The sequence below is a fragment of the Danio rerio genome, chromosome 21 (genome assembly GCF_052040795.2).
Source record: "Danio rerio strain M-AB ecotype USA chromosome 21, GRCz13ab, whole genome shotgun sequence".
NCBI classification, from domain to species: Eukaryota; Metazoa; Chordata; class Actinopteri; order Cypriniformes; family Danionidae; genus Danio; species Danio rerio.
Window position 1 is genome coordinate 44,711,262 of NC_141041.1, and position 17,452 is coordinate 44,728,713.

The 17,452-nt window shown below is 36.8% G+C and overlaps 1 protein-coding gene across 2 annotated transcripts in view; it reads left to right on the plus strand.

Moving 5' to 3' along the window:
• Positions 1-15,889, plus strand: part of plrdgb (PITP-less RdgB-like protein) — a 236,861-nt gene extending 220,972 nt beyond the window's left edge. Inside the window, 5 exon segments of one of the 2 annotated variants that reach the window (NM_131575.3) lie at positions 1,520-1,669; positions 2,347-2,530; positions 2,663-2,791; positions 5,004-5,412; positions 14,784-14,918. In NM_131575.3, coding sequence (NP_571650.3) covers positions 1,520-1,669; positions 2,347-2,530; positions 2,663-2,791; positions 5,004-5,354 — 814 coding nt within the window. In that variant the 3' untranslated portion in view covers positions 5,355-5,412; positions 14,784-14,918. 2 annotated transcript variants of the gene reach the window in all.
• Positions 15,890-17,452: the final 1,563 nt, after the last annotated feature.

Consider the following 17,452-nt stretch of genomic DNA (forward strand, 5'->3'; position numbering starts at 1 on the left):
TAAAGGGTCATAGTAACTGGATTAGGGTAGTTCAGTTTTTAGTGTTTAAGTTCAGTTCAGTTTAGCTCAGTTCAGTGTGGTTTAACATCATTACTGAAAGTCCAAACTCTGAAGAGCAAATTGATCGATGCTTAGCTCTACCCATCCTGAACTATGCAAGCCAGTGGTGACAGCGGAGAGGGAAAAAAACTTCACCGATCGGAGAGTGAAGAAAAAAAAACCCTTGAGATTCAGTTCGGCACGACCATTTTAATTTCTCCGCTGACCAAGTCTTGCGCAGAGCTGCAGTCTCAGTGGTGGAGGCTGTAAGGTGGCCTCAGTGAAGACTCGTCTGTCCCGGGAGCGTCACTGGAATCAGTCTCATGCTCTCCACTCCCCATGACCACCAGCAGCTCAGGTTACGGCCTTGTCCTGGATATGGAGATCTTGGGATCATCTTGTCGCTGGTCTTGGATCCAATCAGCATAATCTGTGGACCTCAGGATGAGTATCCCCAGGTGGAAATGGAGAAAAAAAAGAGGTCCCACTTTATATTAAGTGTCCTTAACTACTATGTACTTACATAAAAATAAATACAATGTACTTACTGTTTTTATAATGTATTTGAGAACACGTGGTGTTTTTGAGTTGGGATAGAGGTTGGGTTATGGACAGGTTTGGTGGTATGGGTAGGTTTAAGGGTGGGTTAAGGTGTAAGGGATGGTCAACAGTGTATTCACAAATATAATTACAAAAGCTAATTACCGATGTAATTACATACATGTATTTAATCAAGCATAAGCACACTGTAAATACATGCATTTACACAATAAGTACATTGTAACAAACTATTAATTCCTGTGTGAGTACATATTAGTTAAGGCCACTTAAGTGTGACCAAAAAATAGACTAATTAGAGTAGCTGCTGTTCATAGTGTATATAAACAAGATGCAGGAACTTGTGTGGAAACCCGTTAAGTGTATGCTTTGCTAAACAGATAGGTCTTTAATCTAGTTTTGAACTTAGAGAGTGTGTCTAAGCCTCAGATGTTATCAGGAAGGCTATTCCAGAGTGTAGGAACCATAAAGGAGAAGGCTCGACCTTCTTTACTCAACTTTGCTACTCTAGGTACTACCAGAAGCCCTGAGTTTTGAGATCTTAAAGAGCGAGTTGGATTGTAGCGAGACTGAAGGTTGGTTTGATAAACAGGAGTTAGATTATTTGGAGCTTTACAGGTGAGGAGTAATATTTTAAATTCAATACGAAACTTAACAGGCAGACAGTGTAAGGTGGATAGAATTGGGGTGATATGATCATATTTTTTAGACCTGGTAAGAACTCTGATAGCTACGTTGTGTACTAATTGAAGTTTGTTAATAGAGGATATTTTATTTTATTACAGCAAAACACTGGCTATTTTACAGTTATTTACTGCATAATCTACAGTAAAGGTTAACAGTGTAGACAGTGGATATGTGTTCACCAAATGATTTGAAGAAAAGGAATTCAATGCCTGAGCTTGTTTATTTGTCTTTACAGAGGCGATCAGACGAGTGCAGAGGCTTTTCTCACAGTGCTTCCACAGGGAATGGAGTGTGTGGTGTTTAGTATTGATGGCTCCTTCGCCGCCAGCGTTTCTCTTATGGGTAGCGATCCCAAAGTCCGGCCTGGAGCTGTGGATGTGGTCAGGTAATCATGCGAATGATGACGAATAGTTAGACAAGTCATAAGGTGCAACCAAATTTACCGTTGCTTACCAAATAAGCAGAAAATGAGGAGTTTATTGAGGCAAACATCAAGTATATTGGTTTGTTAATAGTAAGACTTAAGATACTTTGGAATAAAGTGACCCATTTTTTCTTCAGATGCTTTATCTGGTGGCGTTAAAGGATATTTATACGAACTGTTAATAAAGTGCAGTAAATATGAAACTATAAAACTGCCAGTAGAGGGTGACAAATAGGGTCATTTAGCCACCCATTCAAAAAACAGTATCTTCAGTATGTCCTTGTCTCAGATTATTTTGAGTTGTCTCACTTACTCAATTGAACTAAAAAAGAAACCGAAAACATCCAGCACTGCCATTATTTTCACATATTCTGCCGATAGACTATTGTATGGTATTTTTTCAGTTCTGTTATTACACGATAACAGTGTAGATAACCCACTACAAAACATTTATGATTCTTTAAAATCATAACAATCATAATAAATCGGAACAGGTCATGCAGTACAACCTGATGATAAGTCAAAAAATGTTTAGTTGACCTCATTCATCAAGTTCAACCACTTAACCCATTCTTATTCAATTATTTATTTGATCATTGTTGGCCCATGTATAACCACACGTTTTGATTGCTTTCCAGACACTGGCAGGATCTGGGATATCTGATCATCTACATCACGGGCCGTCCTGACATGCAGAAGCAGAGGGTGGTGTCTTGGCTCTCTCAGCACAACTTCCCTCAGGGAATGGTCTTCTTCTCTGAGGGACTCGTTCATGACCCATTGCGCCAGAAAACCATTTTTCTGAAGAGTCTGGTGAAAGAGGTCTGTATCACATGCAGTCTTATAACCAGCTTCATTTTTATTTAAAACACCTCACATATCTGAGTTTTTCATTGGGCTGGCAGATAATGCTATATATATATATTTATATATATATTTTTTTTTTCCATGCAGTGTCACATTAAGATTAGTGCAGCATATGGCTCTATGAAGGACATGTCCGTGTACAGCACACTTGGACTGGCACCTAATCAGATATACATTGTTGGCAGACCATCGAAGAAACATCAGCACCAGTGTCAGGTAATCACTCAATTGCTTTAGTCTATGACGTTTTTTTCCATCATCAAGTACTTTCCTTAATCACTTAATACAATTTATTGTCCCCAACGGCGAAATGTGTATTAAAAATAAAAAGTCTAAGTGATGTAGGGAAAAAATAAATAAATAAAAATGATTGTATGTGCACACAGGCAGCCTGTATTGTCTACCGGAAGGCAGTAACCTGTACTGACAAAATAAACTATACGAGGGGTTAGCTAATATTTTACTACCTTCATCAAGAACTGGTTGTTGTTAACTTATTTAACTATTTAACAGTACTACAATGAAAATCAAAATTAGAAAACAGTTTTTAAAAACTTTTTTTTTCAGATATAGAGTAATGTTTAAAAGGATTTTAAAATAAATTGTAAGGAATTTTAGTTGTTTCATATACTGTGTTTCTCATAATAAATAAGGAACTTCAAAAGAAACTCTTTATTGTGTAGAAAAGAGTGATCAAAGTTAGAAAATAGCAAATATCGTAGCACAATTGCAATAGAATTTTTGATTGGTTGCAGCAATCAAACATTTTAGTAAGTCTACAGGACCTTGCATTGAAAGATTTCAAAGGACATCTCTAACCTCCAGTCGCATAACTTAGTCACCAAGGATTTTCCAGAGATTTTCAATAAGGTTTACCACAGGACTCTGGCCTGCCATTTCATTATTATTAGCTTCATGGAACTGCTTGTTTTCTGTCTGATGAGGCTCATACTGTAGCTCTCCATTTAAATTACCTGTAGAATCAGTCACAGTATTTGCCTTTTGTGGATGATCAGCCTATTCGAGAGACTTGAAGGAGTTATTTACATTGTAAAGATGCAATAGTCTAGAAATTACAGATTTAGAACAGTCAGCTTCTCTTGATGTGTAAAACGATCATTTCTTTGGCCTTTATCTAGACAGCCTGCTGTCAGAGATTTCAGTACTGTCACTGTACTGTTTGGGAAGGATGAGGGAAAGGAGCGAGGACTCAGTTGCAACAAATAATATGGGTTTTATTAATAATAAAGTATAAATTAAACAAAAAGGCAAAACAAAAACCACCCCGAAGGGAAAAAAACATAACTATAACACTAACAAACTTAGCTGGGTTGGCACGACAAGAACAAGAGCAGAAACACATGGGGAGTTTAGACGACAAACTGGCACAGAATAGAAGACATCAAGAGATTATAAGCAGTAGAAAATTAACACAAACAGTTGAACACAATTAACTAATAATGGGTTGACAAGAAGGGTGGGACTAGACAATAGACGGGAGAGCGCATGACACAGAGACAAGACAAGCCATGCGCTCACATAAAAAAAGACTAGAACACACAGCCAATGAGAGAACTCATTAATCGCATGTTCATGAAAACAAGCACAACACTGAAGCACACGACAAAAGCATGTGACCACAATGTAAACACAGAGCCACGTGCTTTGACAACAGACGCAAGACACTCACTCACCGTGCGCTCACACACGCAGCGTGCATGCTTCATCCCAGCGCCGACCAAAACCGAAACCAACTAGACTGAGATGCTGGGAATGAAACACAGACAGACGAAAACACAAACACAAGTACAAGAGTGCGCGTGTCCAAGCGTGTCCGCATCAAGCGGGAGCGCGCACACTCTGCGTACACCCATGACAGCGCGCACACACAGAGACAGAAACAAGTGCTCGACCCAAGAAAACTCGAGCCGAGCACAACAGGACTAGACATGACTAGTGTCCGGATTCTGCCACCAAAACAAGAATTTACAAGACCAGAGTGGCAGAACCCTGACAAGTACATTTAGTATAGCTGAGCTTCTTAAAAAGTAAACTGGAAAGTCCGGCTACCAGTTAAATAAGGGTTATCAAATAATTAACCTCAGATAATGTCAGATAATTCTTTATTAGGTAATCACACTTGTGATCTTTTTTGTAAAATCAATCAAATTTATTCTTGTTAAATAATAATATTCTTCTATATTGTTTTGAGAGGTTTTTGTGATAATAATTAACATTTATGCAGTAATTAACATCCATTTTCCCCATTTAAAACAATGGAATATTTGTAATTATTTGCAATTCAGGAGGAATCTGAAAGTGTTCTCCAATTTTGATCGTTTAAGTTTTCAAACTGTGCTTCAGAATATTTGTAACTCTAAAAAATGCTTCTGTACTCCTGTACTGTTTTTTTTTTTTACTGTTTTAGTTTCTGAGTGAAGGCTACGCAGCTCATCTCTCTACTCTTGAGTTTGAGCATGGATCTCGCTCTAAAAAGAACCGCATGGTGCTTCGCCAGGGATCGTTTGGCCTTTCCTCCAAAACAGACTTCCTGTCTCCATCCCCGGACTTCCTGTCCTGCAAACGCACTCCGCTGCTGCGCCGGGCCATGTCTGTCCAGCAGCCATCTCCACCCTCGTCATCTGTCTCCACACCCAAACCTGAGCGAGCGCAGAGCCAGCCTGAGTCACATAAAGATGGACCTGAGATTCGCATTCAATATGATGATCAAGATGAAGAGGAGGAAGAAGAGGGGAGAATACAGGATGTTGTGTTATAAAGGAACTCCATGAGTTGTGCTGAAGTCCTTTGTTGATGGACCACACACATCTGATAGAGTAAGAGCTCCTTAAACACACTGTACTTCATCAACACTGGGGAAACGAACATGCAATCTGCAGTAAACAAGTATTTGTTATTATACTAAATTACGCCACAAAATAAATGTGAATGGATGATTATAACACATTGATAACATTATTATGCAACAGCTAAGTGTAATAATGTACTAATTAAGCATTATGCTGGTTTTGCGTGATGGTAATGTAAAAAATTGAATATAAGACTAGTTCATTATTGTAATTACTAATAGTTTTACTTAATTTGACTTACCAGTCAACAAAATGTTTATTTAGTTTTGAACTACAGTAGTAGTTGATGCCTAATCAGTGATTTAAAAATGGCTACAGTAGTCTAAATTAAGTTAGGAATATGGGTAACACTTTACAATAACAGTACATGAATGAAGTGTTAATGAAGTGTTTATTAATCTTATTAATCATCACACGAAATAAAGAAACTATGTGAACATAGTTTAATGTTCTTGAATGTGGTCAAAGACAAAAAAGTTTGATTCAAAATAATCCAGAAGTATGGAAGAACAGCCATACATTATGCTTTTTTCTGTGATATTTTGCCATGATCACAGGATAAAAGCTGTTCTCCAGATCTTGACAATTTTTTCTAGTTTCAACAGACACTTTAAGTGCTGTATATATATATATATATATATATATATATATATATATATATATATATATATATATATATATATATATATATGCTTTTTTATCATGGATGAGAGAGAACTGGCTTCTGCTTTGATCAGGGACTCAATCAGGCTGAAATTGCTCTGTCTGTCAGTGATGGAGCTCTTCCAAATCACTGTCTGACACTCCCGAGGCAGGATACAACTTTATCACCACATAAACCCTAAAGAGACTCCGAACATGTGGTCAATTTCATTTTCAAATACCTTGAGGGGAATGGGATGTCTGGATGGCTGTAGCATCGTATTCGTAAAACGATGATTACATTTTCAGATCTCAAGATTCATTTAGAATGAGTTACATCTTTACGTTAAATCAAAAGGGTACTAACTGTCACTAGTTAATCAGCAAGTTAACTGCTGCTACTGTACTTAACTCTGACATATTGTGCAGCAAACTAGTAAATTAGGTTACCAAGAGCTTGTAGTTGTAGGAATTAGGGGTCCCAGTTCACAAATATATTTTTTTCGCTGCAATTACTAATCTTTGTCAGTAACCATTCATTTAAATGCTATGTTTTAAAATGTAATTTAGCAAACTAGTAACTTAGGTCACCAAGCGATAACATTAGTTGAAGTATTAGTTACCTGAGAGCACATAGGAGGTATCTAAAATTGTTTCTTTTTCACCATTCCCTACATTAGTCCACTAATATAGTCCACTTGAAGGAGTGAATTTGAGCAATGAGTGCACTGGAACGGATGAAATTTTATGCGTTGCTGGTTGAAGAATCCTTCAGATGCATAACATTTTCAATTTGGTCAGATGCTGTAATATTTAACATTTATTTATCACTTAACGAGCTGTTCATTAGTAATGAAACATTGTTTGATTTAATTCATTTAACAATTACTAGTTTGTTTAATTAAAAATTGCCCAGGACAGCTATTGACTGGTAGGGTTGGGTGGGGTGGGGGTGTTCTTGGGTGTGATTAATAAATTAAAATGAAGTTTTAATGGGTTAGGGGGCAAGCCAGATTTACGGTAACAGAATTCATGAATGTGGGTGAAGCGACACAATTGAAGTGAGCGATTTTGGACACAGCCTAGATGTACACCTGTTAATGCAGTGCATTGTGGGGATGTATGAACACTTCAGAACGTCCACTCTGGACACCACAAATGGCTGCTTGCTCAAACAGTGCACTAATTTAGGGGTATAGAGGGTGATTTTGAATACAAACAATGGCAGACTCAGAATCCTATATGTGTGTTTCTTTACATAGTGATCACCACCTACTGGTCTGGTAGCATAATGCAGCATTTTCAGTCATTTTCATGGATTTTGTGACCTTGAGTCACTTTGACAACACAGTATATCACAGTTAAAGGGTTGGTCCTCTGCGATATCATATTTTAAACCTTTAGTTGATGTGTAATGTAGATGTGTGAACAATAACAACATCTCTTAATGTAATACGCTCAAAGTTCAATGTAAAGGGAGACACTTGCTTTTACAGAGTCAGCTTACCTTACAGCGAACAAAGTTTGGGAACTTGTTACGAACCCCAGTTTTTTAAGGTTCATCTAGGGAAGGGAATAGCAACATAAAAGGACACGGAAACCAGAAATACAATTCTCTATTTATTTAGAGACCAGAATATAAGTGTCCGATCAAATTAAGGTGGCAACAAAAATATAAATCATTAATTAAACAATATCTCTCAGTCAAAACAATTACTTAAACGCAAAACATTAACCATAGAGAAAATATAGATCAAATATAAATTAAGCATAGATCAAATAAACGGCACTACACCAGCATGGCTCCTTAGGCGGTTGCACAAGACGCACACAGAAGTCTCAGACCTTAATCAGGACAAGATAAGGAGAGATTCAAAAAGTGCAGGTCATACTTCTCAAGACAGAGACAAGATCAGGAGGATCAGTCAGACGTGCTGGAAAACAAGAGCCACCCCGACACACACTCATCTTTCACTTATAAAGACGACAAGCCGAATTAGCTGCAGGTGCAAGGCGGAGCCAGCCTCAAAGAAAAGAAAACAGCAATTAGTAAAACAATAATAATAATAATAATAATAAAGAAGAAGAAGGCTAAATAAAGAATAAACCTTGACAAACTATAAAAAAATACATCCGGGTTAATGAGATCATAAACGCATGTGCAATCACCACGCGCAGACAACTAGCGCAGCGATTAGGCGTGGCCAGATGTGATTTAACATTATAGAGAAAGCTAAAACCTGTAAATATTTTTACTTTTTAAAATTGATCTATTACAGGCAGTTTCTAGCCTCTTTCTAACAGTATGCTGTATTGAGGATGTAAACCAGGTTGTAAACAACGGGAAATGCTGTTTGGCACCATTAATAATTTGGCTAATAATTCATATTTATCAGTCAAATCGCTGTAAACACCCACAATCTTCCCCAGCGCTGCAGTGTCTCTATATGCAGCCCATTTCTTTGCATTCTACATCTCAAATAACAAACTTGTGAAAGATATGCGAATGTTTCATATTACTTACACATGCTTATTCCGAATATCTATGAAAGACACTTGTCAGGTTTTATTTTAGAGAGCAGCTGTGAGGTTCAGCTGTGTTCTCTTCATTTTCTGTCTGATTCAGGCTCAAACTGGTTACAGTTATTGTTTGACTGACAGTATTTACACAGCAGAGGTATAGCGCATGCCAGAGGTGTGACGGTTTTCCTGATGATGTGGAGCTGATCTGCGAATCACAGCACATTATGTTAGCTGACCAATCAGAGCCTCTTGAGGGCAGGCCTTTCGGAGGAACTAGGGAATATGACAATCGTTTTCATGTTAGCTGAGTAGCTGTATATAATCAAAGTAAGACATATGAAAAAATATTGTGATTTTTTTACAAATGAAGCATGAGCACACATTGCTTTCCAACTTATAACCACAACCAAGCCTTAAAAATACACTGTGGATCACCCCTTTAACAACTTGTTTACTTCATTAAAGAGATTGAAAAAAGTTTATGAAAATTTTGCTATCAGTAACACACATTTCTTGTTTCTTGTTATTTTGTGGAACACACATGATCATACTTTGAAGAAAGCTGGAAACCGGCAACCATCCCATAGCATTAGTTTGTTTGTACTATGGAAGACAATGATTACAGGTTTTCAGTTTCTTCAAATAGTCTTTGTATTTGCCAACAGAAGAGAGAAACTCATGAAGGTTTGGACCAAAAACTGAGTAAATTTTCATTTTGGGGTGAACTATCCATTTATTAAACATCACTTCTAACCCATATCAGAAGTCATCATCCTATAATCATGTAATGAGTTACTTCAGCCACATTTTTGGCTGGTGATTTGAAGTGCCTTCAACATCATCATCTGCACTCAGCTCATCTTTATGCCTAACATGCTCTGGCGGTGACAGCATGCTGACATATTCATCAGATTCGTCGGAGATGCTTCCCTGCCGTTGTCGTGGAGACACGGGTTCTGTGATTGGTTTGAAAGCGCTCCAACACAGAGCTCAAACCTGCAGAGATTGACTGATATTTGATGTAGAGCGCTGACAAACACTCCTGTATTGCTGTTATGGGAGCAGATTGTGATTTGGAAACAGGCCCTGGTTTATATTGAATCGCTCAGAGCCAGAGCAGCCCATTGGCTCACGAACAGACCAGTGGCTCCCATCTGGGTTGCAGTGACGCACTTTAGTTGCTCTGGATGGCTCAGGTCTCCGCTCACTGTCACAGGCTGATAGAGTCCATGTGTGTGTATTCGGCAGCTCTGAGGTCCGGGAATGGCTGTGTGCCAGCTGCGACTTGGCGAATGTCAGCTTTGTCTTGGACTTTTTGGGAGGGGCTTAATTTGATTCCAGAAAGACTGATGGACGCTGTGCGATGATGTTCCTGCTGGCTGAGCTTTGGGTTGTGTTTCTCTTTCACAGTCTATTGGAGCAAGTAATTGTGGTAGAATCCAGCTCTCGGTGCAGTGGTGCTCATAGACATCTGGCCCAGTCTTTTCTGAATAGGCCCCAATAATGTGATAATTTAAAAAAAGTAAATGAACTTTGACTCTTTTAATTATGGGCCATTTATAAACTACTTTAAATACATTACTATTCAATTTAAGGTGGCATTATTAATCTCTTACTGCTTTAATTGGGATTTTGCACTGCTTTACATTCTGCCAACTTACGAGTATGATTAAAAATGGGTTGGATGGTTAGTTAACTTCTTTTCCAAGCTGTTTTTTGTGCTGAATTCTATAAGCTCCAAGCATGTTATGTCTTTACACAGTTGTCAAAACAATCCTTGTACACATGGCCGTGTGAAAACATCTAAGTGAAGTTTATTTATGAACTAATTTTGAGAAGATCCCGCGCTTATGATTGCTTGCGGCCGGTCCCGCATTATTCAATTTATGATTCACTAGGGGTGTCACGATTTCGATTTTTAATCGAAATCGATCGAAATTTATGCTCAATTTCGATTATCGAATCAAAAAATAGAATCGTCGATGCTGCCACGCCCCCATGTCACGTCAGCTTGGCTTGCCAAGCGGGAAAAAACAGGCTTGTTAAAGTGCTTGCTGAACTGCAGATACAGGAGACCCGTCGACAGAGCTTAAATCCTCTCCTCTTTCAATGAAGTCGCCGGTGTGTAAGCATTTTGGATTTCCAGTGAGTTATGTTGACAACGTTCGTGTTGTCGACAAAAAAAAACACAGTTTTGCAAGCTCTGCTATGTACGTATTAGGGTTCGTCCGATAGACAACACCGGCATTGCGATCCTCCGCCCGCCCCCGTTGCAAATCCGCTCGCGAAAAGTACACACTCAGGCCCTGTTTACACTGTCTTTGTTTTTAAATGGCATTTTAGAACGACAACGATTTGACATCCACAGTGGCGTGTGGCATTTCTGAGCAGCCCTCCTTCCTCTCTACCTCTGAAAACGCACATCACGTAACCACACACACACACACAGACGCACACACACAGCCATGGGCTCGAGACAGCGGGTTCAGGCAGTCAGAGGATCAGTAGACTGCTTCAATCTTTCACTCACTTGTACTTAGTCATTTTAGCGAACACCTCAGATACTGTTGGCTGGTTCCTGTTGGTTGTGCGTCTTTTTTACCAACGCCATTATAACGACACAGATCACTGCCTATTCACGAGTCCCGCAGAAAAAGTGATTGACAGGTGGTAATTATGTGTGTATCTTGCCTTTATTCATTTACTGTATGATTTGTTTATGGGTAAAACAAAGACCATGCAGGTCAGGTAGTTTAAACGGTAGGCTACAAATAATTAATTGGTCATTAATTAATTAATTATTCATAATCGGAAATCGAATCGAATTGTGCCTTTAGAATCGAAAATGTAATCGAATCGAGGATTTGGAGGATCGTGACACCCTTATGATTCACCAATCAGATAATACCTAAGCCAATAAAAATACTCTAAGTTTCATATAACAGCCCAATGTTTAGCACTGTTATAACAGTAACTTATGCTAGTAAACATATACAGCATGTAAATTCATGCGTGTATGAAAAACATGTACTAAGCAACATGAAAATTTTAATTAACAACATGTAAGAAACACATAGCAGCATGCTATTTCATGTTAGCATTGTGTTAAATATATTACAAAAATGTTAATTCATGCTACTAACGTGACAATTAATGCTAACAATGTCCTAAACATGCTAACAATGTTTTTTTAATGATAACAGTTTTTACATGCTAGCAGCATGCTAAACAAGCTAATAACATATCATTTCTTTTATTCCAAATGTGAACTTTAAGTAGAAACATGCAACAATGTTAGATCATGCTTACAATGTATTAAACATAAGTTATAAACACACTAGCCATATGCTTATTTATTTTAACCATGTGGTAAACAATCAGTAATTCAGGTTAGGAACCTCAATGCTTAACTTATGCTAGCATAATGCTAAAACTTGCTAACGCTATAGTAACTCATACAAGCTTTGATAAACATCCTAAACTTTCTATCCTCTCGTTAAACATGTTAAAATCATGTTTGTAATGTGTTAAAGCCAGTCCAGGATTAAGAATTCAAAGGCTCCTGGGCACATTGTCTTGTAGGGCCCCCTACCTGGCCGCACCCCTATAGTTGAATTAAAAAAATATAATAATAATACATTTTTTTAATAAAATGAATTTATGTCTACAAAAATGCAACTTATTTTTAAAGCATTTAAAGCACACTTTGATTAAAAAATACTAATAAAACTAGTAAAAAATTTATGTTTTTTTAGTGTACTTGTAGGGCGAGGCAGTGGTGCAGTAGATAGTACTGTCACCTCACAGCAAGAAGGTCGCTGGTTCGAACCTCGGCTCAGTTGGCGTTTCTGTGTGGAGTTTGCATGTTCTCCCTGCCTTCGCGTGGGTTTCCTCTGGGTGCTCCGGTTACCCCCACAGTCCAAAGACATGTGGTACAGGTGAATTGGGTAAGCTAAATTGTCCGTAGTGTGTGAGTGTGTGTGAATGTGTTGTGGATGTTTCCCAGAGGGAATGGGTTGCGGCTGGAAGGGCATCCGCTGCGTAAAAACTTGCTGGATAAGTTGGCTGTTCATTCCGCTGTGGCGACCCCGACTAAGCCGACAAGAAAATTAATGAATGAATAGTGTACTTGTTCAAGTTCATTTCAGTTCAAGTATTTTAGTTCAGTACTAAAATATATATATATTTTAATAGGTATTCATTGTAAATACAAATTAGTTATATTAAGATGTCACTAACATTTAACACCAGGTGGAAAATAACTGTTTATAAAATATTTAAAATAACTATTTAGATACTATTTATATGAATATAAAATATTCTAAACCAGTGGTTCTCAAACTTTTTTCCATCAAGTACCACCTCAGAAAAAAATTGTCTCTCCAAGTACTACCATAATAAGCAGTGTTGAAATACAGTAGCGTAGAAGGCCCATTAAAGCAGCTACAGCTTTGCGCTGTTCAAAAATGTGGCAGATTAAGTCCTATTATTAAGAATATTGATTATTGTCAGCCATATTATAAATAGTCATATTTTACATACATTAACACTGTACTGTGCTTATATGTAATAAACAAATAAATAAATAAACAAACAAACAACATTTAAATTAAAATGTGCTTTTAAAAGTTAAAAATGGTAGGCTACTGTTCTTAGAAAGTAAAAAAAAAAGCAGTAATTCCTGTACTTGAATGGAAAGTATTAACATATCAAATTCATTAAAAAAATATTGCCTGGATCTCAGAAATGGCTATATGTCATCATATTCATATATAAATCATTTATGATAAATTTTGAAATATATGTAGCATGGACATTTTTGATTCCTCCGCGTACCACTAGAAGGAAGCCCGCATACCACTAGTGGTAAACGCACCAAAGTTTGAGAACCACTGGTCTAAACCTTATCAAATACCTTTGAGCCACTTGTAACTTTATATCACATTTTTGTTATTTTCATTTAATATAAAAGTATTTTTCTTTCTGTTAAAAACAAATGTATTTCTAATCTGATATGTAATGGGGAAAAAAGAAGAATGAGTTTATCAGACGCTGGAATCGAACCTGATTTATAATCGATTGCATCAAAACATGTTGCCATGTGCTTTACGAGCGACGCCACTCACGCTGCTGTCAATCAAACAGTGATGGGTGGAAATCACTCAAAAAGTTTATTCCAACAATGTGCGCTATTTGCACTTAATAGACACTTCAAAATGTGAAATTTCCCCTCTCGCAGGGGCCCCAAGAGTGCACGGACCCCTGGGCCTGTGCCCATAGGTTAATCCAGCCCTAGTTAAAGCATATAGGAACTGTCCAACAATCTGATAAATAATGCTTGTCTATTTGAGAGACTATTATCTTTAAAACCTTCAGACTGCAAGCTTTAAAAGACATTTTATTTAGATAAGACACATACAGTTGAAGTCAGAATTATTAGCCCCCTTGAATTATTAGACAGCTTGTTCATTTTTTCCCCAATTTCTGTTTAACAGAGAGCAGATTTTTTCAATCTAATCATAACAGTTTTGATAACTCATTTATAACAATGGATTTATTTTACCTTTACCATCATGACTGTAAATAATATTTTACTAGATATTATTCAAGACACTTCTAGAAAGCTTAAAGTGACATTTCAAGGCTTAACTAGGTTAATTGGGTTAACTAGGCAGGTTAGGGTAATTAGGCAAGTTATTGTATAACGATGGCTTGTTCTGTAGACTATGGAAAAAAATATGTAAAGGGGCTATTAATTTTGTCCATAAAATGGTGTTTAAAAAATTAAAATCTCCTTTTGTTCTTGCCGAAATAAAACAAATAAGACTTTATCCAGAAGAAAAAATATTATCAAACATACTGTGAAAATTTCCTTGCTCTGTTAAACATCATTTGGGAAATATTTAAAAAAGTTTAAAAACAAAACAAAAAAAATCGAAGGGGGCTAATAATTCAACTTCAACTGAATGTGTGCATGATTATGGTAATATTTATGTTTTTATTTTTGTATTCACTGCATTTTTTAATTTATGAAATGAATTTCAGAATTATAAAATGTACATTTATGAATTTTATTTTACAGATTATTTTTGAGACTGACTTGACTCTATGTGAGTTTAGGCATTTACCTCAGAACTTCTACTAATCTCACCTTTTGTCTCCTTTATTTTCAGCACAAGAAGACACATTGCATTTTCCAACATCAAGATCTCATCTTAAACAACTGTTCAACTCAAACACAATGATGGACAAGAACGGCTCAGCAAGTATTTTCAAACAATCTACAGATCATGCAATCCCATTAGACTGAAAAGAGAACAACAGTAAAACATTTGCTGATAGAAACTGATGTGAAGATCGAACGCTGACAATTTTAACAATCCCCGTGTGACTCTTACAACACTTAAGAAAAGAGGAACATGGAGGTGTGTTAACTGAGACAAGTAGAGCAGATATAGAGTCGATTTTCTTTGAAATGACTTCTTTGCCAGGAAACTGCGGCTTCATGTGTGCAGACTCCAGTAATGGTCTTTTGTGAAGGTAACCAAGCACCTGAACCGCATCTATTTATATCCATTCTCAACCCGAGGCTTTGTGTTCTTTAGGACTCTCTGATGACCTCAAACCACCTGCCAGAGCCTCTGTTTTCTTGTTAGTTTTAATTAGCTGTAAGGTTACAAAGAGATGAGACAACGCAACCTCATGGCAGTTTTTTAGTGGCTAAATCACATTCAATTGTACAATCTTGTGTTTATCTTTAGTATGATTTTAGTTTGTCATCCCCAATGATGGCTAGGGTTAGGTGTGAGGTTTGGAGGCACACTGAATGACATTGTATGCATTTATAGAAATTAGCCACTATTCTGACAATACGTACAATAGTTAAGTTTCTTCGTGCGATCGTGCTGTCTGAGGTGAAGAATGAACGTCACATGGAGTATCACGACTGCCAAGTACACAAGCAGTTTTTTTTGGCTCCTCCTTGCATGTTTTGCCTATCCGTAAACCATTTTCTTTGTCAAAATGTTGCTGCAGACTCATTGATGCTCATGCATTATGTAAAGACTGTAGTTCTGGTGTTTATCTAGGGTACGGTATGTGCTAATAGATAATGTGCTGACAGTCGTTAAACATGTCCTGCTGTGGTTTTGACGTCTGTGGCATTTTTGGGGCAAGTCTGTTCTGTGAATATGGCTGTATTGCACTATACTGTATATAATTGTATAAATGTATTTCATAGACAGTATTGCTGGATGTTATAAAACTACATCTGTTGAAATTTGTTGACAGGTTATTATAAAAGCATTTTTGCTCTGGGGTGCGTTTCCCAAACAACAACGCAACTCGCCGCTGAACTATCTTGGTACGATGCATCGTTTGAGAAAAGAAAGATGTAGTGACGAGTGTTTCCCAAAATCGTAGTTTCTCTGTCGCAGATCCATCACTTGAACCACGTTAGTTATAAAGTAAAACACCCATAATGATGTTCTAAACTGGGCGGAGTAACTACTACTTTTTAGAAGAACCCCATCTTTTTTTGTGCAAATGATATTGTTTTACATGCACACGCATTAAAAATAATCGAATATTAGTTTTGGTAAAAACATGCACTCGCTTTCCATATTAATTGACATATATGTAAACGACACAAATAGGACCTGTGTTTCCCTTTACAAATATTATTCTAAAACATAAAATCACTTACAAAAGCTAACACGTATTCTAACTTATTATATAAAACATATAAATAAATAAATAAATAAATAAATAAATAAATAAATAAATAAATAAATAATGAGGCTATTTATTAAGAAATGAAAAAAAATCCTACTTTAATACTAATATTGATTATATTTCCAAGAGATGAGTTGTGGCTGGAAGGGCATCCGCTGCATAAAAATGTGCTGGATAAGTTGGTGGTTCATTCCGCTGTGGCGACCCCAGATTAATAAATGGACTAAGCCAGAAAGAAAGTGAATGAATGAATGATGATGATAGTTATTATTAAATAGGATATTGTTTATTATTATTTATTTTTTGAAAATCTACTTTTACAATTTCACACATGCAAACCACTGCAGAAATGTTTTAACCAACATGCCCATGTCATAGTACAGATACTTAATAAATAACCTAGTCTAAATTAAAAGCATTAACAAATGCTTTGTTTTTTTTGTTTTTGTTTTCACAAGCTTTAGAGATGTAACATAAATTCTGCTTAAATAATAAATAATAGGTATAACCTATAAATAATACTATAGCTTTCGTCATGAGCCACAGCTGTGTTCACAATGACATCAATGTTTTCAAAGTGCACTGCAAAGGGAGCGTAATTGTAAATATGAAATGCTAAGACTAGTTTGAAAGCAATTAAGAGAGATGACTTTAATGCTTTTTAAAAATAATTCCAAGTTTAAAGGGTAGAAGGTTCTAAATGAATAGGGCATAGGGGGGATAACTGGGAATAGAACACAGCCAGGAACTATGTTTCTTACAGCTCAGTTTGCGAATGTTCGTTGGAACGGCAGATTTGGGGAAACGCCAAATCAACTATGTTTGTAACAATGGAACTTGTGATCTTAGTTGGCAAACGATGGATTTTTGGAAACGCACCCCACATCAGTTATTCCTAACTATATTCCGAACCAGTAATCGTTTTCATGTTGGTTTCTTTTGCTGTGGTGACCCCTGATAGATAAAGGGACTAAGCCGAAGGCCAATGAATAATTGTTTTTCAATTTAATATGAGAGATAGGGAAATACTAAAAAAAAAAATTAACAAAAATTAATACTTTTGTGGATCACACGTTTAGACAGTGAACAATAAAGTTTGCTTTATTCC